This window comes from Staurois parvus, unplaced genomic scaffold (assembly GCF_062004578.1).
Source record: "Staurois parvus isolate SC_StPar_1 unplaced genomic scaffold, SC_StPar_1.0 ptg000224l, whole genome shotgun sequence".
In the NCBI taxonomy this organism is placed as follows: domain Eukaryota; kingdom Metazoa; phylum Chordata; class Amphibia; order Anura; family Ranidae; genus Staurois; species Staurois parvus.
Genome location: NW_028318020.1, coordinates 1,000,749 through 1,027,009, shown reverse-complemented (window position 1 = coordinate 1,027,009; position 26,261 = coordinate 1,000,749). Strand labels below are relative to the sequence as shown.

General features: G+C 44.2%; 2 protein-coding genes across 2 annotated transcripts in view; one reads left to right on the top strand and one right to left on the bottom strand.

Annotated features, from left to right (window-relative positions):
* The window catches only part of LOC149460606 (uncharacterized), a 345,151-nt gene that overhangs the window by 192,879 nt on the left and 126,011 nt on the right, over window positions 1-26,261 (bottom strand). The window lies entirely within an intron of this gene.
* Window positions 5,960-24,756, top strand: LOC149460612 (uncharacterized). The gene is made up of 2 exons (XM_089679440.1): window positions 5,960-6,017; window positions 20,059-24,756. Exons 1-2 carry the CDS (start codon window positions 5,960-5,962, stop codon window positions 21,387-21,389), a joined length of 1,389 nt encoding a protein of 462 aa, XP_089535566.1. The 3' UTR covers window positions 21,390-24,756.

The window sequence follows — 26,261 nt, the reverse complement described above, 5'->3', positions numbered from 1 at the left end:
TCAGCGTGTCATTGGACATGGCTGATCACATGGTAAAAAGCCGCTGTGATTGGTCTTTACCACATCACGTGATCAGCTGTGTCCTTAGGACACAGCAATCATGGAGAGCGCCTTCTGCCAGGATGTCATATGACACCCTCCCAGAGCTGCCTGGATGCAGTGTAGCGTTATTCGGCTATCTGCGGTCGCCAAATAGGAAACCAGCTAGGCCTTCATGGCTAATCTTTGAATATCTGGACATGTATACTGCGTATAATGCATTACATTCTACAATGTGTTGGTGTACATGGTATAACAGTGTGCAATGCGTTGCTGGATTCTGCATGACAGTGGACAGCGTATCACAGTGTGCAATGCGTAGCTCCAGCCTGCATGACAGTGTACAGTGCATTACAGTCTACAATGTGTGGGTGTACACGGTATCACAGTGTGCAATGCGTTGCTCCATCCTGCATGACAGAGTACAGTGCATTACAGTCTACAATGTGTGGGTGTACACGGTATTACTTTGTACAGAGTATTACAGTGTGCAATGCGTTGTACACTGCAGTGTGCACTAAAGCATTTTACACTCATGCACTGTACACACTAACGCATTTGACATTTCTAGTGTGCAATGCGTTTGTGTGCAATGCCTTGGACAGTACAATGCATTTGCAGTATTGGTGTATGTTTATTAAGCACAGATAATTCATCTGATTTTAGTTATCAAGGAGAAGTCTTCTCTGTCCCCCTGTTTATGAGGTGGAGGACAATTGTTTTCCGAAGAGGAGAGGAGACTTTTTTTCAAGGAGATCTGTATAGATTTCCAGAGATCTGTGTAGATGGTTGAGGGGCTGCATGTGATCTCCGGAGATAATTGTGATTAATGATCACCTGAGTTAAACCAGTGAATGAAAAGTGTAAAAAAACATGGATTGAAAATAATCTGCACTGACCACTGTGCTTTGTCAAGCCACATATTGGCACATTCTGGTGTCACACAGATGCGATGTGAAATTTGCAGTGTTTTCTGTGCAAGCGCTGCACCGCATCACAACCGCAACCCCTTCATGCCACCTGCTGCGGCTTTCTAGGTGAAGTTACCAACACACCAATATTGGTACACAAAGCGTATTGCGATTTGCCAAATTGGATGGCATGCCTATTCACACCCATGTGCATACCCTGAAAAAGGGTCCTGCACATTTTTGGCCCGGATGCGGTGCAATTTGAGGTGTGCAAAATGTTTGTCTCTAATTGCAACGCACACAAATTGCATGTGATTTGCCCAGGAGTGCGGTGTTAGACCACAATGCATGTATGTGAAGCCAGAATAAAAGGATGTGGATTTTGTCTATTTTTACTTGCGCATGTTAACATTATGGAAGTGCGTTATTCTTCTATTTAACATGCTATAGAAATGCAACATGCATTTGGATGGAGTGTTTTTGTATGTGCATTTTGGAAGTATTCTAAACACACATTGACCCTAGGGCCACACCATATCTCATGCAGGCCATAGATGGGTCGAAAATCGGCCGATTTTTCGGCCGAAAATAAAATCGGCCGATTTTCGGATCGTTAGTGGGCTATTTGTTCGGCCGTTTTTCGGTATTTTGGCAGATTTTTTTTTTTGGTAAAGTTGGAAAAAAACGGCCGAATTTGCCGATCGGCTGATTTTCGCGGCAATGATGGGCAAATCGGCCGATTTTTTTACTGATAAAAAATCTGCACATGAGCAGTGACCTGCAAGAGGAAGACAAAAAGAAGAAAAAGAAGAAGAGGATGATGATGATGAAGATGATGAAGAAGAGGATGATGATGATGAAGAAGAAGAAGAAGATGATGAAGAGGAAGAAGAGGATGATGATGAAGAAGAAGAGGAAGAAGAAGAGGAAGAAGAAGGATGAAAAATGAGAGGAATTCCAGTATGGCAAAAAGTGTCCCTGCAGAGAGCTCCGCTATTTCTTTGACAGTTCCTTGACATTTACAGCGGTTGCAACATTGTATCTATTTGTTTCCGAATAAAAACATCTGTATCCGAAATGGATACAAATACATTGTTGCAACCGCTATAAATGTCAAAGAACTGTCAAAGAAATAGCGGAGCTCTCTGCAGGGACACTTTTTGCCGGCTGTAGACGGGATGAAAATCGGCCGATTTTTTTTTTTACCATTGCTGGTAACGTCGGCCGCTTGAACAACCGATTTTTCATTTTTTAAAAGAAAAATCGGCTGTTTTTCTCCCCGTCTATGGCCTGCATAAGCATTAGTGTGCCTGGGGGAGGGGGGGGGGCCTTTGGCCTTTCCAAACACAGTAGATGCTCCAAGAATGTTTCCTTGAACTCTTGAAATGGTTAAAAAGGAAAGACCCTCTAGATAGCCTGCACTGAGAATTGACTGTCATGATGACGTGTCAATGATTATTTGCTCTCATTTTTCAGGAGTGGTACTGCTTGCGGTTGAAGCTGGTAGAAATCCACCTTCACGTCCTCCACTCACCTTCACTTGTGGCCAGTGGATATTTTGTGGCCGCAGGCAAGAACTGGCATCGAGGACCTGCATAATGACCCTGGCATGCCAGAGGTGGTTTGGAAGCAGCACAGCAATTTGACCATCCCTTTCCTCTATGTTGGTTTTAGGGTGCAGAATTGCTTCTCGTTCGTGAACGGACTGTCGCCGGATATCAGAGTCCCCATATTTTCAAGATATGTTTTAGCCATGTTGGCTTATTTTTATGTTATTTTCCAAGTGTGTCGCACCTAACCGCACAATAGTGTGGTGCCATGCGTATTTGTGGCTGTGAATGGGGCTGTTTTTAATAGACGTGTGTAGGTGCAACAACGTTTTCATCATGGTACCTGCGCACATCTACATAGGGCATTGCATTTCTTTGCTGTGCTGGAAAATGTGTGTTCTTGCATGCGTTTCTGCCCCACCAATGGTGTGAACAAGTCCTAAGGGCCGGTTCACACTATAGAAACAGTCTAGATGTGTTCCTGATGGGTTTTTTCATGCCCTTTTGGCATGCATGTTTAGTGTGTTCCAGTACATTTTGGATGCGTTTTGGACATGTTTACATTGCATTTTTGTATCCCTTCCACTTATTTTTTTCTATTTTCTTTGTATTCAATGTAGTTAGGGACATGTGCGTTTTAGTACATTCAAGGACGTTTCAATGTGTTCCAGTACAGTTCTGTGCAGAAACAATGCAACGTGGTCAACTTTGTTTACAGCACCTGCAATGCACTGAAAATGCAAGTGCTGATGTGAACTATGACATTGACAACCATATAACCTTCTTTCTGTGCATTTGTGATGCTGAAAAAGCAACTGAAACACATGTAGTGTGAACTGGCCCTAAAGGTTATTAGAGGTCAGGGAACAGGACTGACCAGGAATTGTGAATTCAATCAGACTAGTGGTGAAATACAATCAGCAATCGTATAATAATGTGAGATCTGAGCTGTAGCTGATAGAAAATGAGACACATTCACTTGATCAGTAAATAGATAGTTAAAGAGTGGGGCGGTGATCCATAGATTTGCATATGGGACAGGTGATGACGGGGTGGGAGAGGGGGTCAAGTTGTATAAGGAGACAGATTTAAAAGGGAAAAATGTTACAATGAAATATACACGGCATGAATCTTGCACATTTCCTAACTGGCAGAAGAACAGGACATAGGTAACATTCATCCACTTTCTAGTCATTAGGCAAAATCATAATTGATTGATCAATATTCCTGACACTGACACAACCCAGAAAATTGATCTCCATTTTTTTGGGATGTTGCCATGACTGGGATTAGAACCCATGACCCAAGTGCTGTAAGTTCTGAGCTCTAACCACTAAACCACTGTGGGAGACACAGTTTGAGCTATAATGTAGAATAGTTACATTGTTTAAAAATGATAAAGCGAGCTGGTCACTGATATAGACTACTAAAATGGTATTACACAAGATCAATATAACCACGAACAGTAGTGCATGAACTCGTGAAAGGTCATCCACCCCTGTGACAGTGTACTACACTATTGAGCACCTTTCTGACTCCTGTGGCTGAGCTAATTCCTCCCCAGGACCATTTGGGCACCCACCCTGATGGATGGATGGAGCTGGATGACTAACCCATAGCTGCCAGCATACCGCTGCACCCCCAGATGTGTGATGTGTATAACCCATGCACATTAATACTTTTGTTCTGGTGAGTGTAGACCAGTCCCAAGGGTGGTTTACCTTTCACGGGTTCATGCACTACTGTCCGTCACGGAGAGACCACACGTGTCATTCATAGGCACTCTCTGAGTTGGTACTCTCACACCAAGGACATTCCATTATTCAGGAATGATTCTATGAACTTATTTTAGCACCATTTACAATATTACATCATTGTTGCAATTCTTTGCACTTTTTGGTTTTTACATGCGTTCATTATTGATCACATGCATTTATAGCGCTGCACTTGTCTTTACCATAGAATAGTTATGTGATTACAGAGAATGAAGATATATAACTATATTGGGAAATTAGAAGTATATCAATTATTTGAGATATAAGTGTGAAAATGTTTAACATTTGAGTACAGAATGTATGACATTCATTAGTAAATGCATTAGTTTCCTGATCATTTTGGAGACACAGCAAGAAAATAAATAGAAGAAAATAGAAAATTCTAACACAGGTGTACTATTTATTACATTCTAAGGATTCTATTTTGCCATCATAAGAACGGCAATGTTAATAAAGCCCGCGCTTGTGCGCCATCTAGCGAACATATCCGGTATTGCACCTAAAAATGTGCCAGATGGGATACCACATTTAGTGATAGCAAAGTAGTCAGTAGACGCTCGTCAATGAGCTTGCTAGACGCTGGTCAGACGACTGATTGATTGACCGGAGTCTGCCTGAATGGTCAGTCTCTGCTAATACACTCACATCTTAGTGAATCAAGGCCTGTGAGTCTGATTTCGGGCGTGTGTCTTTTTGTAAATTAGATTGGACATCTGCTTATGGGCTCTGCTCAATAGTGAATTAGGTTGCAGGGTAAAAAATAGACGGACACCCATGAAAATTGGGCTTAAGCCCATGAATATGCGCCCACGCCCAATAGTGAATCAGGGCCTTGGGGTTCAATCCTCTTCCAAGGTGTCATCTCCACTAAGGAATCCAAGTCATGGAGGGGGGCGGAGTCAGTGGGAGGTGTTGTCTAGACTCCATCCTGGTATTCTGCTACAGAGACTGGAAGGTGACGGACTGATTGGGGGGACCTTGTTGTCTATCAGTGGAGTCTGAATGACTTGTATTCCCAGATAATAATATATAATATAATCCCACGTTTACACACTATATATATATATATTTATATCTGGTGGTATATCATTGTTGATGACTATATAGTATATTGTTGGGAATTATAATGATTTATATGGTATGTTTCCCCTGACATATATGACACCTCAGCTTCCATTCTTCCCTTGGTATATATATATATATTTATATCTGGTGGTATATCATTGTTGATGACTATATAGTATATTGTTGGGAATTATAATGATTTATATGGTATGTTTCCCCTGACATATATGACACCTCAGCTTCCATTCTTCCCTTGGTATATGCCTGGATTTAGGACACTCAATTGTTGTCCCTTTTCTTATATCGCCTTGTTTTGATCCAACAACTGATCACTACTTACTGACCTCTCCGGACCCCACTACTATCTAATATTCACTGTTTATTTGCTGACACTTGTATATGTCACTCCAGATTGTATCCTTCAAAATACCTAAGGAAAAATGGCGCCTGCTTAGCCTGCTTGCGTACTGTTCTTCTTACGTCTTCTCAAAGATGGCGCATGTATAATGCACATTTGCAGTCGTCTATATAAACTGATGGCGCGCGGCTTGGCGTTATTGGTGTTCACCTCAGATGAAGTGCGGGTGCACGAAACGCGTAAGAGGGAGCCAATAACACCATGAAGTCACACCGCTGGAGCAATGTGGAGCTCCGGCGGCCATCTTTAACTCTGGCCGGTTAGTCCATGCGGTTTTGCTTACTCACCCTATGTGTTTTATCTGGATACCTATTATTATCTCATTACATATTCATACTACTACACTATGGGATGTGTTTGCCTTGACTCCCCCGGGGAGTATTGATTTACAGACATCCACTGCCCAGTTCCCAGAGAGGGAGCCTCTATTACACCCAGTGAGCTGCACCCATCCATCCCTTAAGGGGAACTCTGGAAAACCCGGATTCATCATCTTAGTCCCAGGACCCATCCCCCATAAGAGGGAGTTTACTCTATTCCTGCCCTGAGATGACCATTAGATGACAGCAGGATTTATTACAAAACGCACATTATTTTACGCGTTCCGGTGAGTGCGCATTTCTTCCATACTGATTGCACAGCACCGTTTCCAGGACTGTACAGGATATATGAGCACTTAGTCACTTTATGAACTTTTATATGTCTGGTGTTATTTATATCACGACTTTATTTTTCAGAATCAATTTGTGAATATTTATGTCACTTTTATGTACCTTTTTGACCTTTTACAATAATTTTCGTGCTGCACGCTATTATTTACATTGCTTATTGTAAGGTTTTACTTGGTTACCTTGTGCATAGCGGCTGATATCCATTTTTGTGCGCTCACATATACCTACCATACATACTGTATCCCCAGATGGTGGGGACTGGACCTCCTGAATGAAGGATAGGGAAACCTGAACATTGTCCTGGGCAGGAAGGGGGGAAAAGTGCCCGGAATTGAAGGGGTTAAAGGGCAAATATGACAAGAAAACATTCAAAATGGTGAACACAGCACAAGGGATCACACCATGAGACATTTTTCAGGGCTGCAGTTCCTCTGAGCTCCACAAGGTGGTGATCTCGCTTATACCCAAACAGGAAGTCTCTATGGAAGACAGGAAGTGATGTCAGCTACAGACAGGAAATTATGTCAGGTACAGATAGAACGTTTCATGTGGCACAAAGAAGAGGAGACATTGGGGGAATTGGCAGCAGAAAAGGTAATAAGGTGTTATTTCCTATTTACACCCAGTAACCCCCTGTCATGTCCGTCCTCTTCCTCCATCATCATGTCAATCTCTTCCTCCATAGTCATGTTCGTCTTCTTCCTCCATAGTCACGTCCAACCTGTTCCTCCATGGTCATGTCCGTCCTCTTCCTCCATAGTCACATCCGTCCTCTTCCTCCATAGTCATGTCCGTCCTCTTCATCAACAGTCACGTCCGTCCTCTTCCTCCATAGTCACGTCCGTCCTCTTCCTCCATAGTCACGTCCGTCCTCTTCCTCCATAGTCATGTCCGTCCTCTTCATCAACAGTCATGTCAGTCCTCTTCCTCCATAGTCACGTCTGTCCTCTTCCTCCATAGTCATGTCCGTCCTCTTCCTCCATAGTCACGTCCGTCCTCTTCCTCCATAGTAGTGTCCGTCCTCTTCCTCCATAGTCGTGTCCGTCCTCTTCCTCCATAGTCGTGTCCGTCCTCTTCCTCCATAGTCGTGTCCGTCCTCTTCCTCCATAGTCACGTCCGTCCTCTTCCTCCATAGTCACGTCCGTCCTCTTCCTCCATAGTCACGTCCGTCCTCTTCCTCCATAGTCACGTCCGTCCGCTTCCTCCATAGTCACGTCCGTCCGCTTCCTCCATAGTCACGTCCATCCTCTTCCTCCATCGTCCCGACCGTCCTCTTCCTCCATAGTCACGTCCGTCCTCTTCCTCCATAGTCACGTCCGTTCCGTCCTCTTACTCCATCGTCCCGACCGTCCTCTTCCTCCATAGTCACGTCCGTCCTCTTCCTCCATCGTCACGTCCCTCCTCTTCCTCCATCGTCACGTCCGTCCTCTTCCTCCATCGTCACGTCCGTCCTCTTCCTCCATCGTCACGTCCGTCCTCTTCCTCCATCGTCACGTCCGTCCTCTTCCTCCATCGTCACGTCCGTCCTCTTCCTCCATCGTCACGTCCGTCCTCTTCCTCCATCGTCACGTCCGTCCTCTTCCTCCATAGTCATGTCCGTCCTCTTCCTCCATAGTCACTGTGACATCTTTTATCTCCATACATGGCCTACAAAGGGCAATGATGACACTACACAGGCAGCCAATGGGCAATCATTACACTATGCAGCCAACACAATGATGGAGTGCCGGGGTCAGGAGTATGGAGCATAGAGCCCCTTACATTGCTGCTCAGGAGGAAGAAAACATTCCCCAGCCGGCCATGAAGAATATGTTCCATCATTGGTGTCAGAGGGAGGGAAATACTGAGGGGTCTGAGGGAAGTAGAGGAGCTGAAGGGCTGTGAGGGTTTAGTAAAGCTGAAAGACTTTAGGGCCTCTGAAGGGGGAATCTGCGACCTTTTAGGGGGTAGTCAGGCTGCAGGGCTTTGGGGGAATAGGGGACTGGAGGGCTCAGGGGACTCGGAGGGAGGGGAGGTCTCTGGGTCTGTGGTGCCCCCCCACCTGTACTTATTTTTCTGACCTTACAGAACCGGCAATCTTAACCATCTTATTGTCTCACTGGTCATGTGATATGTTCTGGAATATCAAGTAACATAGAGAAGGACATTCCTTCACTCAGTGAGCACTTGTTCTTAGAGGAGTCCTGATTCAGCTGCAAACCAGTTCAGAAACAAAACAAACTCAACAGAGAAAAGGGGATTTCTGATCCGACAGGCCAAGAGGGTTCCAGGTCCTTCAAGATGTAACACACACTAAACAGTCCAAACTAAATGTCTTCCCATGGGGGGAGTAGTCCTTACATGTCCAGCAACCCTCCTATTCCCCCCTCACATCCTCATCCTATTATTGTGTGACCAATACCATCCAAATCATTCTTACTTTCATTTCCCAAAGTTATCCGTCTACAAGGAGACCTGTATAGATCACATGATGGCACCAATGAGGATGGAGGAGGACCGGAGTCACATGACTGAGAAGATACTAAACCTCACCCTGGAGATCATCTATCTGCTGACTGGAGAGGTGAGGAGGATTCTGGGAGGTCACATGACATCACTCTTATCTCTGTTGATAAAACACAGACCTGACCGGAGAGGTGAGGAGGATTCTGGGAGGTCACATGACATCACTCTCATCTCTATTAATAAAACACAGACCTGACCGGAGAGGTGAGGAGGATTCTGGGAGGTCACATGACATCACTCTCATCTCTATTAATAAAACACAGACCTGACCGGAGAGGTGAGGAGGATTCTGGGAGGTCACATGACATCACTCTTATCTCTATTAATAAAACACAGACCTGACTGGAGAGGTGAGGAGGATTCTGGGAGGTCACATGATATCACTCTTTATTATTTATTTATTTCAGGTACTTATATAGCACCGTCAATTTGCACAGTGCTTTACATATATATTGTACATTCACATCAGTCCCTAACCCACATTCATACATACACATACTAGGGACAATTTAGACTGGAGCCAATTCACCTACCAGCATGTCTTTGGAGTGTGGGAGGAAACCGGAGTACCCAGAGGAAACCCACGCAGGCACAGGGAGAATATGCAAACTCCAGGTAGGTGGTGCCATGGCTGGGATTCAAACCAACGACCTTAGTACTGCCAGGCAAAGCGCTAACCATTTAGCCACTGTGCTGCCCTTATCTCTATTAATAAAACACAGACCTGACCGGAGAGGTGAGGAGGATTCTGGGAGGTCACATGACATCACTCTTATCTCTATTAATAAAACACAGACCTGACCGGAGAGGTGAGGAGGATTCTGGGAGGTTACATGACATCACTCTCATCTCTATTAATAAAACACAGACCTGACCGGAGAGGTGAGGAGGATTCTGGGAGGTCACATGACATCACTCTTATCTCTATTAATAAAACACAGACCTGACCGGAGAGGTGAGGAGGATTCTGGGAGGTCACATGACATCACTCTTACTGTATCTCTATTAATAAAACACAGACCTGACCGGAGAGGTGAGGATTCTGGGAGTCTAACATGATATTCCTATTGGTTCCTCAATACAGAGATTTCCTCTTCTGAAGTCAGGTGATCATATGACCATCGCAGTGCCTCCATGTGACTCCCTAAACCCTGAGAGACACAACATGCAGAAGATTCTAGAAGTCACCAAGAAGATGATGGAGCTGCTGACAGGAGAGGTGAGCGGTGCCGGGAATTCTGGGACATTCTCCAGTAACAGACAAGGGATGTGTCTGGATGGTGACTGTATCATTGTGTGTGTCAGGTTCCTATAAGGTGTCAGGGTGTCACTGTCTATTTCTCCATGGAGGAGTGGGAGTATTTAGAAGGACACAAGGATCTCTACAAGGACGTCATGATGGACAATCAGCCGCCCCTCACATCACCGGGTAAGAGGAGACTTTATTGTAAAGGAGAGAGCAGTACGGAGGATCCACCTAGATCCCCCATCATCTGATAAACACATAGAAACAATGGATTCAGTCAGTGTGTGTGTTTCCTACAGATGGATCCAGTCATGGAAACCCACCAGAGAGATGTCCCCGCCCTCTGTATTCCCGGGATTCCACACAGGAAGGTCACACCATCCCTCACTGTTACAAGGTTGGTGGGATGGAGAATCTAGAACATGGACTTGTAGAGACTATGGGCTCCAATCACAAAGCGTTAAATCTAGAGATTACCCAATATGGTATTTTGCAGATTCCCCGATTAAGAGAGCTAAAGGGGTGGCAATAGGGTTCAGAAAAAATATAAGATTTGAACTGAAGGACAGAAAAGTGGACCCAGAGGGGAGATATCTGTTTTTGAAGGGTAAAATACAAGGGGTGGAGTGCACAGTAGCTAATATATACTGTCCAAATAAAAAACCAGAGGAGTACTTGAAGGGTGTGTTAAAAAAGTTGATGGATTTTAAAGAGGGTTGTATAATAGTGGCGGGAGATTTTAATTTTTGTATGGATCCACAAATTGATACAAATTCTAAGGTGCAACGAGAGGGGAGTAGATCTCTGAGACTATTAAAGAAGGTGATCCATGAATGCCAATTGGTAGATTCATGGAGAATCTTGCATATGAAAGATAGAGACTACACATTCTTCTCAAATGCACATCAGATATATTCAAGGTTGGACTATATATTGATAGAACATCACTTTATAGACTCAATGGTTAAAGCAGATATAGGAGTAATGACGCTTTCGGATCATGCCCCTGTTGTATTGAGGATGGGATGGGGAAAGAGGAGAACAGAAGGGGTAGGTTGGAGGCTGAATGAAGCACTTCTCATGGACAAGGATAATGCACAGAGGATTGGGAAGGAAATTGAGAGATTCTTTAAAGAGAATGAGACAGAGGATGTGTCTAAGGCAACAGTATGGGAGGCTCACAAGTCATATATAAGAGGAGTTTTGATTGCAATTGGGGCAAGAAAAAAAAGAGAAAGAAGAGAAAAAATTAGTGGGTTCTTAAAGGATATATCGGAGTTAGAACAACTATACAAAAATAGAATGCTAAAAGAAATTAAGCAGAAGATAATAAAAAAGAAAGAGGAACTGGAAACTCTGATGGAAGAGGAGAGAAGGAGAGTGTATAACAAAGTGTTAAGTGAAAATTATAAATGGGGAGATAGGCCAGGAAAATATTTAATGAGAACCTTAAGGAAAAAAAAAAATAGGAATTATATAGATAAAATAAAAAGCCCTAAGGGAGAAATGGTCCACTCAAATAAAGAAATTGCAAAGACGTTCGTGGACTACTACAGGAAGTTGTATAATATCACCCCATACGATGAAGTAAATAATATGGATAAGGAAAAAAGGGAAAAAAGGAAGATTTATCTAAAAAATGCGGGATTACCAAAAATAAAAGAGGACCAACTAAACTCCCTTGAAGTAGAGATTACACAAGAAGAGATAAAGATAGTAGTAAAAAGTATGGAGATGGGGAAGAGTCCAGGACCAGATGGTTATACAGCAGGGTACTATAAAAAATTTAGTGAAATATTAAACCCCAAATTGGAAAAATATATGAATGCCCTGGGAGGAGAGATGGACATGAGGGGAGAATCTTTGCAGGCTCATGTGGTACTGTTACATAAAGAAGGGAAAGACGTCTCGCAATGTTCAAATTATAGGCCCATTTCACTGTTGAATTTAGACACCAAGATATATGCAAAGGTCCTAGCGAATAGGTTGAAGGAGTTTATGCCTAAATGGATACATGGAGATCAGGTGGGCTTTGTCCCAGGAAGAGAGGGCAGGGACAATGGGCTGAGATCCCTGATGCTGATACAGAGAAGTAAAAATGGGGAGGTACCAGCAGTGGTCCTTTCAATCGACGCAGAAAAGGCCTTTGATAGAGTAGACTGGGGCTTCATGATGGACACCTTAGAAGACCTAGGAATTGGAGGTAGAATGAGGGAATGGATTGGAAAACTGTATAGTAAACCCTCTGCAGTGGTAATAGTAAATGGGGAAAAAACAGAGCCCATTGGGATGTCAAATGGAACAAGGCAGGGCTGCCCTTTGTCCCCCTTATTATATGTTATGTCATTAGAGCCTCTTTTATCAACAATAAGGAAAAATGGAGATATAAGGGGAATTCAGATAGGAAGTGTAGAACATAAAGTGGCAGCTTTTGCTGATGATCTGCTGTTTTATGTGGGGAATCCCAGGATAACACTCCCAAATCTAATGAAATTGTTGAAGGAATATGGAGAATTATCAAATTTAAAAATCAATCCAACAAAAACTGAGATCTTAAACATAAATATCCCAAAAAGTGAACAAGAAAAAATACAAGAAGAATTTCCCTTTATTTGGAAAGAAAGAGATATAAAGTACTTGGGAGTAAGGCTCAGCGCGTCGTATAAAAACTTGTATAAGCTAAACTATATTTCACTATTGAATGAAGTAAAAGGGGAATTAAAAGCGTTAGAGAGAGGAATCCCATTGTGGTTAGGACGTATAAACTTGGTAAAAATGATAATTGTACCAAAAATTTTATACAGATTCCAAATGATACCAATTAAACTCCCGGAAGCTTTTTTTAAAGTGATAAAAAAAATGATAACGGGATATATCTGGAGGAAGAAAAAACCGAGGGTGTACCACGAAATATTAAGTAGAGATAAAGAGAAGGGTGGTCTGGGAGTTCCAGATAGAAAGAGATATTATAAAGCAGTAATATTAGGGAGAATCTTTGATTGGACGTTCAATGTAGAGGGGAAAAGTTGGGTAAAAATTGAGAATACACTTAGTGGAACTAAATTGAATAGAATAATATGGTTACCGACACAATATAGAGGACTGAAGGAGGATTTAAGTTTGTACACTGTAAATGTATTAAGGGAATGGGATAAAATACACAAATATATGAAATGGGAATTTAATTCTATACTTATGCCACTAAGAAATACAGAATTTTTTCCACCAGGTAGAGAAGAGATAACAGGTTTATAAAGGAGGATGTCCAACTCAGAGATATAATGGGGGATGGGAAATTGAAGACCTTTAAAGAGCTGGAAAAGGGAAATATTTTCACTAGGCTGGATGAGTGGCGATACTATCAATTAAAACGTTTTTGGGGAAATCTTAAAAAACTCCTGAGAATGAAAGAGGATTGGAATTTGTTTGAAAGGTTGTTGGATACACGGGGTGATGGGAAACATGGAATAGCCAAAGTATATGGAATCCTCACAGATTTAGGCACAAATATTAAACCATTGCACATTGTGAATTGGGAAAGAGACATGGGGGTGGTATTAGATGAAGGAAAACAGAAGAAAATAAATAGATTAGTTCACGGAAATGTAAGTTTGAGGGATGTGGAATTAAATTATAAATGTTTGACAAGATGGCACATTGTTCCGAGTGTGGAGGGTAAGATAAGTGCGAAGAAATCACAGTGGTGTTGGCGAGAGTGCGGGGAAGTGGGGACAGTTTATCATATTTGGTGGGAATGTCCAAAGATTCAAATATTCTGGAAAAAAATAATATATTTAATAAAGAACATCATTGAAATGAACATCGGGTTAGACCCTGGGATATGCCTGTTACATAGTTCAGAAATATCAATTAGTAAATATAAGAAATTAGGTTTAGGGTACTATTTTAACGCAGCAAAAAGCCTGATCCCCAAATATTGGAAGAAAAAAAGAAATACCGAAAGAGGAGGAATGGATAGAGAGAGTAAACCGGACTAGGGAGATGGAGAGGATATATTATATACAGGAAGATAAGCTGGAGATATATCTCGCGAGATGGGAAAAATGGGAAAAATTTTGTAACAAGTAGGAGAAAGTGAAAAGTAGAACGTCATAGAGAATAATCGTGTAGGATATGCTTGCTTTGGATACAAGACAAGGAAATGCAGAGCGGGGGGGGGGGGGGGTCAAGGTTTTAAGAGGGGGGTTATTGAAACTATAAGAAATAATCGTATATTTATGATGATAGAGATGAAAATGTCTTTTTGTTGTTTTTTTTCTATTGTTATTTCTGTGCAAATTACTAATAAATATTTAAATAATAAGAAAAAAACAAAGCGGTATCTTCCCGTATCCCAGTATGTAGTAAGATGCTGCATTCTGTTTTTTAGTAGTGAAGCCTGCGGGTAATTTACCACTGGTGTCCATAGCAACACTTGTAAATAGCTTGTAACCAGTAAACAAGGAGCGGACGGCCACCAAGTTCCCCGCTGACAGCTGTGACAGGTCTGGTATGGATTTTGAGGGGAACCCCGATGCCAAAGTAATAAAATGAAATGCATGGTTTCCCCTCCAAACTCAATACCAGACCCTTAGTGAGTGCCCACCTTCCTCCTGAACCATACCAGGCCACATACCCTCAACATGAGGTGGGTGGTTCAGGGCAGGGACACTCTATCCTCCCAAAAGCACCTTGTCCCCATGGCGATGGGGACAAGGGTCCTTCCCCACAACCCTGGGCAGTGGTTGTGGGGGGCTTATTGGAATCTAGAAGTCACCTTTAACAAGGAGGCCCCCAGATCCCAGCCCCCCACAATGTGAATGAGTATAGAGTACATAGTACCCCTATTCATTCACCAAAAAAAAGTGGTTTAAAAAAACACTGGAAGTAATTTTTGATAAAACAAAAATAAAGAACAAATTCCCCTGATGTAGATCCATCGATGATCCAATCACAATACTCGCTGTCATTGCCTTCTTGTGATATCACCAATACAACATGCCCTGGTCAGTGACATCACCAATACAACATGCCCCGGTCAGTGATGTCACCAATACAACATGCCCCGGTCAGTGATGTCACCAATACAACATGCCCCGGTCAGTGATGTCACCAATACAACATGCCCTGGTCAGTGACGTCACCAATACAACATGCCCTGGTCAGTGATGTCACCAATACAACATGCCCTGGTCAGTGACATCACCAATACAACATGCCCCGGTCAGTGACATCACCGAGTGGCACCGCCCCTTAGTATATTTAGTGGCAGGAGGCAGCAGAGCTGTCAGACAGAGGGGAGTCTTCATTGGGAGCGGAGCTTTTCTTTCCGAGTCAGCGGTGACAGTGAGCATCGTGATTGATGATGGATCTACACCGGGGGGACATTTTGCTTTAGTTTTGCTTTTTTAATAAAGGACTTGTCAAAAACTGCCTGCTGTCTATTTAACAGAATACTTTGTTGGGGTGACTAATTAGGGGTACCATGTACCCCATACTCATTCACATGGGGTGAGGGATCTGAGGGCTCCCTTGCTAAATTTTGTAAGTCCTCTGCCTGCAAACCTCCACAGCCACTAGCCTGGGTTGTGGGGAAGAGTCCCTTGTCTCCATCAACATGGACAAGGTGCTCTGGGGGAGCAAAGCCTCCCCCCGCCCCAGAGCATCCACTCCATGTTAAGGGCACGTGGCCTGGTATGTTTCAGGAGGGAGGTTGCTTGCTCATCCCCCCTTTCCTGACCTGCCAGCAGCATGCTCAGCTAGGGGTCTGGTATGTATTTCTTTCATTTTGGCAAGGAGTCCCCCTCAAAATCCATACCAGACCCCAGGGGGGACCCTACAACATTTTCTTAATATTTTGTTGCCGGTAATTTTTAATTTTTTTTTATTTATCAGTTGGTTAGGACGCCGCGGCCGCTCGCTCCCTAACAACCATGTTGTTTACTGGTTGTTAAGGATGCCAGCGGCTGCCCACTCTTTACCAAGCAGTACACATTTCCTGAATGCCGCATGTCTCCACCACTAATTATATAAATCAGAAGATGCAGCACTACAGAAGGGGAACACTATAAATAAATGAATAAATGTATAGATAAATAAATAAATAAATAAATGAATAAATAAAACAGTTCATATGATGATATCAAGGTGACTTCAAGTGCTCTCATCTATTTCATATCCTCCTGATAATAAGGTGCTGTGCGATATAGTGCTGAAGAAATGCACACTCACCAGAACGCACAGTTAATTGGGCGTTTGTAAATATAAATTTCCCTTAGGATCATCAGCTGGTCAGGATAGGGTCTGCAATGTGATAGCCTCCCTCCAGTACTCCTGGATATTACTGGGTAATCCCTTGGAAGGTAGCCTGTGGACTGCTCCTTAGTGCTTACACACGTTCCTTTCCCAGCATAGCTGTGAATTGATACTCCACAAGGGAGTCAAGACAGAGACATCTTCATAGTGTAGTAGGTCAAATGATTTATTTCAAGTAAAATCCCCCAGACGACGTGCGTGTGCACGAAACGCGTAGGAGGAGCCAGGAACGCCGTGACGTCACGCCGCCGGAGCATCGTGGAGCTCCGGCGGCCATCTCTAACATTGGACGGTCAGTCCACACATTTTCTAACACACTGCTGTTCATCATCTTCGTTTTTACTTGAAATAAATCATTTGACCTACTACACTATGGAGATGTCTCGGTCTTGACTCCCTTGTTGAGTATCAATTCACAGCTATTCATCTCTATGCTGGGAAAGGAACGTGTGTAAGCACTAAGGAGCAGTCCACAGGCTACCTGTCAGGGATCCCGGGTCCTCGGCGGCGCGCGCATGCGCAGACCGCCGATCCGTCCCAGCCGGCGAGCGCAGAGTCCTCGGCGATCGCGGCGGCCGCGCATGCGCAGTAGCGATCGCGGCCGCACCAATGGGAGAGCACAGCGCTCTATTTAAAGCTGCCCTGTGCATCTCCAAGTTGCCGCAAGGTCTTGTTCCTGTCCTGTAAGTACGCTTCCTTGTTGCCAAACTCTGCCTGTTCTGTTTATGCTGACCTTCTCCTGCTCTGACCCCGGCTCGTCCCTGACCATCCTTCTGCCTGACCCTCTGTACCGTGCTGCCCGCTACCTGCTGAACCTGGCTTGTGACCCCGACCATTCTCCGCTTACTCCCCCTGTACCACGCTGCCCGCACAATACCGACCCGGCTAGTCTGACCTTGCCTACTCCTGATAGTTGCCCATCCATCCCGCTCGGATCGGGATCTGTCATCCCATCCATCCCGCTCGGATCGGGATCTGTCATCCCATCCATCCCGCTCGGATCGGGATCTGTCATCCCATCCATCCCGCTCGGATCGGGATCTGTCGTCCCCTTCACAGCAGGCTCAACCCGGGCACATACCCTCAGCGGGACCCCTCTGCCGCCGCCGGGGGTGCCCAGGGACGCGTTTCAGTCTTGCACCAAGTCCATCCCCACCATCAGGGGCCCTGGTGAAAAGGCAGACTGGGACTTAGACTCCACGTCCTGGGAAACCCCGTGCCTTGGACCACTAGAGATCCTGTTGGGCGGAGCCTGACAACCTTCCAAGGGATTACCCAGTAATATCCAGGAGTACTGGAGGGAGGCTATCACATTGCAGACCCTATCCTGACCAGCTGATGATCCTAAGGGAAATTTATATTTACAAACGCCCAATTAACTGTGCGTTCTGGTGAGTGTGCATTTCTTCAGCACTATATCGCACAGCACCTTATTATCAGGAGGATATGAAATAGATGAGAGCACTTGAAGTCACCTTGATATCATCATATGAACTGTTTTATTTATTTATTCATTTATTTATTTATTTATCTATACATTTATTCATTTATTTACAGTGTTCCCCTTCTGTAGCGCTGCATCTTCTGATTTATATTGTTTTTTGGGGTTTATGGTTACCTGGTGCATAGCAGCTATTTTGCATTTATAGGTGCGCTCGTATACATTTTCTCTATTATCTGTCCACCACTAATTAATGACCGCATGCATTTCATTCTTTATTTCCTTCTGTGAATGTAACGCCTGTTCATGCGGTATTTACTGAGCGTGTTCAGTGTTTGTGGTCAATACCGCAACACGGGATAGGAAATGGACAGTTTCAGGATGGCATGCGGTATTTAGGGGAAATGTACCGACATATCACATGTGATCTGCTTCTGTGAAGGGAGACAATGTGTGGATTTTGTGTGTGATGTCACAATCATAAATCTTACATTTTACAGATGATATTTTCTCTCATTTCCTTGATTTAGAGTGGAGATCCAATCGATATAGAATTTGAGGTGAAAGCAGAAGAAGAAGAGGCGTATGTGAGGGATGATCAGCAGTCTATGGAGGAGGATGGAATAACGGGGACATTTATAGAGGAGGACACTCCTACAGAGATCAGCACAGGTGGGTCATGAACACTAAATCCATTCCTCCACCCATACTGCTCACTGATTGGTCCAGAGTAGGGCGGGGACTGGGTGATATCAGCCTGTAATCCCCTGGTCACTTTCCTGAGCTGTGTTCCCCGTCCTGTATTCCTGGATTTCTCTCGGATAATCTTCCTTCTCTGTGCTGCAGACACAATTTATGTATCTAGACTGGATTTATGGAGGTTCTGGGGTTCAGCTGGCAGAAAAATATTGATTTTTTCCTATAAGCATTGCATAATGTAGCACCCAGGACATGTGACTGGGGTCTCCTGCCTTGTGCCTGACTCTTCCAGGGGACCTTCTCTGTTATCTGCTGGCTGTGCCGGGTGGAGGGATATGTCTGTAGTGTCTCAGACCCAAGTCACTGAGTGCAGTCTCAGGAGATGGGAGGCAAGCAACCCTTTAAGGACCTTTAATTACTGAATACCAATATTATGAGTCCTGACCATTACATTATATAATTTATATTGTACATTACATACTCCTGACCCCTGCACTATATACTCTATGTTGTACATTACATACTCCTGACCCCTGCACTATATACTCTATGTTGTACATTACATCCTCCTGACCCCTGCCCTATATACTCTATGTTGTACATTACATACTCCTGACCCCTGCACTATATACTCTATGTTGTACATTACATCCTCCTGACCCCTGCACTATATACTCTGTGTTGTACATTACATACTCCTGACCCCTGCACTATATACTCTATGTTGTACATTACATACTCCTGACCCCTGCACTATATACTCTATGTTGTACATTCCATAGTCCTGACTTCTGCTCTCCCCCCTCCCCCACTGCTATATATACACATAATATGGACTCTCTTTTGTTACACCCATTTCTTCCCAGCTGGACATTTTATATCGGATGATGTGATTGGAGCACAGACTTTTACATGGTGATAATAATGTGATAACATCCTCCAACTTTGGACCCTTAAACAGAAAGTGATAATGAGGGAGGAGTCAATACCCCAATGATGGTGGTCTTCAGGATCAGTCCAGTCTTCATCTTGGTTGTTCTCCCCCCATCCTCACTCTCTGACCTCTGGTGGGGCTCTGCCCCGCTGTTCTTCATGACTAAATCATGGACTAAATAAGGAAGTGCAGTACTTCTTGTGTTGGGAAGATGGCGATGAGTGATAGAGGGGGTGGGGACCCTCGTCCTATAATCCCCTCATCACTGTCCCTCCTATAAAAGACAGTTCTGGTTGTTTCTTCACTCTCTGACTAAGGTCCATGAATAAAGAAATGACCTGGTAGGAGATCAGAGGAGCCATTTCCTAGTTCCCTTGAGGGTGGAATTGTAAGCTCCTCAGAGACCAAGGTGCCTGATGTGGGCGGAGTCCTGGTTTGGGGGAACCAATCAGCTCCTGTCTAGTAATCCTCTTTGTCTTTGTATTTTAGTCCATGGCCGGGAGATGAGGAAAACCTCCGAGGATTGTCTCACTTTGTCTCCAGACTGGAAAGTAGAAGATGAGGACATCACACAGTATAGTCCAGGAGAAAACCCGGCTCCCTCCAATGTCCATCCGGCACCACCCAGTGTAGATGGACCATCGGATTCCTCGTATCCTGAGGAACCTCAGACAGTGCGGGACCGGGCCGGCCTTCCAACAGGGAAGAGGTTCTCCTGTACTGAGTGTGGGAAGGGTTGCCACTATAAATCCCATCTTAATGTGTGTAAAAGATCTCACACAGGGGAGAAGCCGTATTCCTGTCCTGAGTGTGGGAAATGTTTTTCATGTAAGTACAATCTTAACACACATCAGAGATCTCACACAGGGGAGAAGCCATATTCCTGTCCTGAGTGTGGGAAATGTTTTTCACAGATGTCCAATCTTTACACACATCAGAGATCTCACACGGGGGAGAAGCTGTATTCCTGTCCAGAGTGTGGGAAATGTTTTTCACATAAGTCCGGTCTTCACACACATCAGAGATATCACACGGGGGAGAAGCCATATTCCTGTCCTGTGTGTGGGAAACGTTTTACACAGATATCCCATCTTTACACACATCAGAGATCTCATACGGGGGAGAAGCCGTATTCCTGTCCTGAGTGCGGGAAATGTTTTTCAGTGAAGTCCAGTCTTTACACACATCAGCGATCTCACACGGGGGAGAAGCCATATTCCTGTCCTGTGTGTGGGAAATGTTTTTCAAAGAAGACCAATCTTTCCAGACATCAGAAATCTCACATGGGGACAAAGCTATATTCCTGTTCTGAGTGCGGGAAATGTTTTTCATGGAAGTCCAATCTTTATACACATCAGAGATCACACACAGGGAAAAAGCCGTATTCCTGTTCTGAGTGCGGGAAATGTTTTTCAGTGAAGTCCAGTCTTTACACACATCAGAGATCTCACACAGGGGAGAAGCCATATTCCTGTCCAGAGTGCGGGAAATGTTTTTCACAGAAGTCCAATCTTTACACACATCAGAGATCTCATACGGGGGAGAAGAAATATTCTTGTACAGAGTGCAGGAAATGTTTTATAGAGAAGTCTAGTCTTCACAAACATCAGAGATCTCACACGGGGGAGAAGCCGTATTCCTGTCCTGAGTGTGGAAAATGTTTTTCACAGAAGTCCCATCTTTCCACACATCAGAGATCTCATACGGGGGAGAAGCCATATTCTTGTACAGAGTGCAGGAAATGTTTTATAGACAAGTCTAATCTTTCCAAACATCAGAGATCTCACACAGGGGAGAAGCCACTTTCCTGTCCTGAGTGAGGGAAATGTTCCTCACTGACATCCTGTCTTCCTGTACATCAGGGGTCCCACACAACCCTGGAGGTGTATTAGTGCCTTGAGTGCGGGAAATGTCTTCTAGATGAATGTTGCTGGACATCCCAGCTCTCATGTGGGGAAGAAGCACACCCTGATATACACCTCAGATATACTCCATGGCTGATCTTCATCATGGAAGAAACAGTTCATAAGGAGATGAGAGGCCCCCAAAGACATGGATGAAGTGCAGTAAATGTCGGGGTGCAGAGTGGTCAGTAGATCCTGGAAATGAAGGACACAACTTCAGCCCTTCTTGGGTGTCGGAGTTGCGTTTCCTGATAATGATATAGCGGGTTACAGAGCTAGAAGCCGGGAGAGCCCAGATCTCGTTATCGGGGAACATTACACAGACAACAAGAACTTCTGAAGTTGATGTCCTTCATTTCAAGGCTCTACAGAACAGTGGTGACCCCGAAGCGTCTCTCTGTCTTCAGTCCATCCTTCTCCCATCCCCCAACAGGAGGGAAGGAGAACTCCGCCCCAAACTAGGGAACTTTCCTCTCATTATTTCTCTTTGCTTCTGTGTGAGTTTCGGTGGTTGGAGGAGTGCGGCACGAGAGGGAACACAGCTTGTTGTTCTATGTCTACATATGGGGTCTGGGTAGAGGGGATCCACCGGAAAATATTTCTACTCTTTGATTTTGTGCAAATAGTTTCTGTTTTCACTTTGAAGGGCAATATTATGTGTGGTTTGTAAAAGGGATTGGCCCAATAGATACCACCCCACTTAGAGAATAGATGAACTAATATGACCAGCAATCATTCAGCCATGTCACAATGTGGGATCTTTTCATACAGTGATTTCCTATGATCATTGGCTCCATCTAGTGGCCATAATGCGGTATTGAACTGTTTTTCCTGAGTGAGGCATTTTGGAGTTGGAGCTGACGATTATAAAGAAGTCACTGAGTTTATTAAATACGACAATAATTTGTCACGGCTGGACACATGCTTGTCACCTCCCCCAACATATTATTAGTGTGCTATGTGAGGGGCGGTGTCATACAAATACCGGAGATCACACCCCCCAACATATTATTAGTGTACTATGTGAGGGGCGGTGTCATACAAATACTGGAGATCACACCCCCCCAACATATTATTAGTGTACTATGTGAGGGGCGGTGTCATACAAATACCGGAGATCACACCCCCCAACATATTATTAGTGTACTATGTGAGGGGCGGTGTCATACAAATACCGGAGATCACACCCCCAACATATTATTAGTGTGCTATGTGAGGGGCGGTGTCATACAAATACCGGAGATCACACCCCCCAACATATTATTAGTGTACTATGTGAGGGGCGGTGTCATACATATCCCAAAGATCACACCCCCAACATATTATTAGTGTGCTATGTGAGGGGCGGTGTCATACAAATACCGGAGATCACACCCCCCAACATATTATTAGTGTGCTATGTGAGGGGCGGTGTCATACAAATACCGGAGATCACCCCCCCAACATATTATTAGTGTACTATGTGAGGGGCGGTGTCATACAAATACCGGAGATCACACCCCCCCAACATATTATTAGTGTGCTATGTGAGGGGCGGTGTCATACAAATACCGGAGATCACACCCCCAACATATTATTAGTGTACTATGTGAGGGGGGGTGTCATACAAATACCGGAGATCACACCCCCCAACATATTATTAGTGTACTATGTGAGGGGCGGTGTCATACAAATACCAGAGATCACACCCCCCAACATATTATTAGTGTGCTATGTGAGGGGCGGTGTCATACAAATACCGGAGATCACACCCCCAACATATTATTAGTGTACTATGTGAGGGGCGGTGTCATACAAATACCGGAGATCACCCCCCCAACATATTATTAGTGTACTATGTGAGGGGCGGTGTCATACAAATACCGGAGATCACACCCCCCCAACATATTATTAGTGTGCTATGTGAGGGGCGGTGTCATACAAATACCGGAGATCACACCCCCAACATATTATTAGTGTACTATGTGAGGGGGGGTGTCATACAAATACCGGAGATCACACCCCCCAACATATTATTAGTGTACTATGTGAGGGGCGGTGTCATACAAATACCGGAGATCACACCCCCCAACATATTATTAGTGTGCTATGTGAGGGGCGGTGTCATACAAATACCGGAGATCACACCCCCAACATATTATTAGTGTACTATGTGAGGGGCGGTGTCATACAAATACCGGAGATCACCCCCCAACATATTATTAGTGTGCTATGTGAGGGGCGGTGTCATACAAATACCGGAGATCACACCCCCCCAACATATTATTAGTGTACTATGTGAGGGGCGGTGTCATACAAATACCGGAGATCACACCCCCCCCCAACATATTATTAGTGTACTATGTGAGGGGTGGTGTCATACAAATACCGGAGATCACCCCCCCAACATATTATTAGTGTGCTATGTGAGGGGGGGTGTCATACAAATACCGGAGATCACTCTCATACATTTATGAGTTGAAGAACATAAATAAATAATACCATATCAATAATCCAACCATTGATAGAAAACCCATTATTCCTCATTTGGCCTTTAGATGGCGCTAAGTATCATAGTAATCAGCACCACCTAGTGTACAAGGGCAACATGTTTCATTTGAAATCAATGGGAAATATTCATCCCGCTCAGCAAATAGACTCCTAACATTCCCCATTCACACAGGAGGAATGGACATGCACTTTCACCAGGTGAATGGTTCTACACATTCTATGAATAGACCCCCAAATGTCAGGAGACGTTTCTATAAAGACGGGAAGTATGGAGCAGAGAAATGAATAGACCTCCCAGCAATGTTATTACCAGGCTGCAGCTAGGGGGAGCTCTAATGTCACCCCAGCAGAGGGATCCCATCTAGCCCACATTAACCCTCTCACTGCCAGAGCTGTTTCTGCATGATTTTGCACACATGGGAAAATGCAGATTTTGGTCCTGAAGATGAGATAAACCCCCAAACATCTATTCTGTGACATCAGAGGCCCTGGAGAATAAAATGGTGGTGATTGTTAAGGTGTTCCCCGTACACAGATTCCCCTTCATATCCGCCTTTATTTCCTCCTTTCCCCCATTTTCTATGTTGGGATCTTTTCTACAATACTTTGTTATAATAATGGAACACGTTGTGTATTGTATTGTACACCAATAATAATGACTCCGCCCCCACATTCCAGACAAGGGATCTTCCTGACCAATCAGATTCCTTCCTCTGTTATTTCCTGATTCTATGATTACAATCTTGTTAAAAATATAATTACAATAAAAAGTTTATTGAATGAAAAAACAAAATTGTGTTGTGAGTGACAAACGTCTTCATCATAAATTGTTCATAGATGACACATTGAGAGCCTTCCCAGGTCATCAGCCTAGAGTGCAGTGGTCAGGAGTATGTCATATACAGCCCTGTGTATAGAGTGCAGTGGTCAGGAGTATGTCCTATACAGCCCTGTGTATAGAGTGCAGTGGTCAGGAGTATGTCCTATACAGCCCTGTGTATAGAGTGCAGTGGTCAGGAACATGTCATATACAGCCCTGTGTATAGAGTGCAGTGGTCAGTAGTATATCATATACAGCCCTGTGTATAGAGTGCAGTGGTCAGGAGTATGTCCTATACAGCCCTGTGTATAGAGTGCAGTGGTCAGGAACATGTCATATACAGCCCTGTGTATAGAGTGCAGTGGTCAGGAGTATGTCATATACAGCCCTGTGTATAGAGTGCAGTGGTCAGGAATATGTCATATACAGCCCTGTGTATAGAGTGCAGTGGTCAGGAGTGTGTCCTATACAGCCCTGTGTATAGAGTGCAGTGGTCAGGAGTATATCATATACAGCCCTGTGTATAGAGTGCAGTGGTCAGGAGTATGTCCTATACAGCCCTGTGTATAGAGTGCAGTGGTCAGGAGTATGTCATATACAGCCCTGTGTATAGAGTGCAGTGGTCAGGAGTATGTCATATACAGCCCTGTGTATAGAGTGCAGTGGTCAGGAGTGTGTCCTATACAGCCCTGTGTATAGAGTGCAGTGGTCAGGAGTATATCATATACAGCCCTGTGTATAGAGTGCAGTGGTCAGGAGTGTGTCCTATACAGCCCTGTGTATAGAGTGCAGTGGTCAGGAGTATATCATATACAGCCCTGTGTATAGAGCGCAGTGGTCAGGAGTATGTCCTATACAGCCCTGTGTATAGAGTGCAGTGGTCAGGAGTATATCATATACAGCCCTGTGTATAGAGTGCAGTGGTCAGGAGTATATCATATACCGCCCTGTGTTCAGAGTGCAGTGGTCAGGAACATGTCATATACTTATATGTTAGGTCCATATACAGAGTGCAGTGGTCAGGAGTATATCTTAGGCCTCTGTGTCGAGTGCAATGGTCAGGAGTATGTCATATACTGCCCTGTGTACAGAGTGCAGTGGGCAGGAGTATATCATATACAGCCCTGTGTATAGAGTGCAGTGGTTAGGAGTATGTCCTATACAGCCCTGTGTATAGAGTGCAGTGGTCAGGAGTATGTCATATACAGCCCTGTGTATAGAGTGCAGTGGTCAGGATTATATCATATACAGCCCTGTGTATAGAGTGCAGTGGTCAGGAGTATGTCCTATACAGCCCTGTGTATAGAGTGCAGTGGTCAGGAACATGTCATATACAGCCCTGTGTATAGAGTGCAGTGGTCAGTAGTATATCATATACAGCCCTGTGTATAGAGTGCAGTGGTCAGGAGTATGTCCTATACAGCCCTGTGTATAGAGTGCAGTGGTCAGGAACATGTCATATACAGCCCTGTGTATAG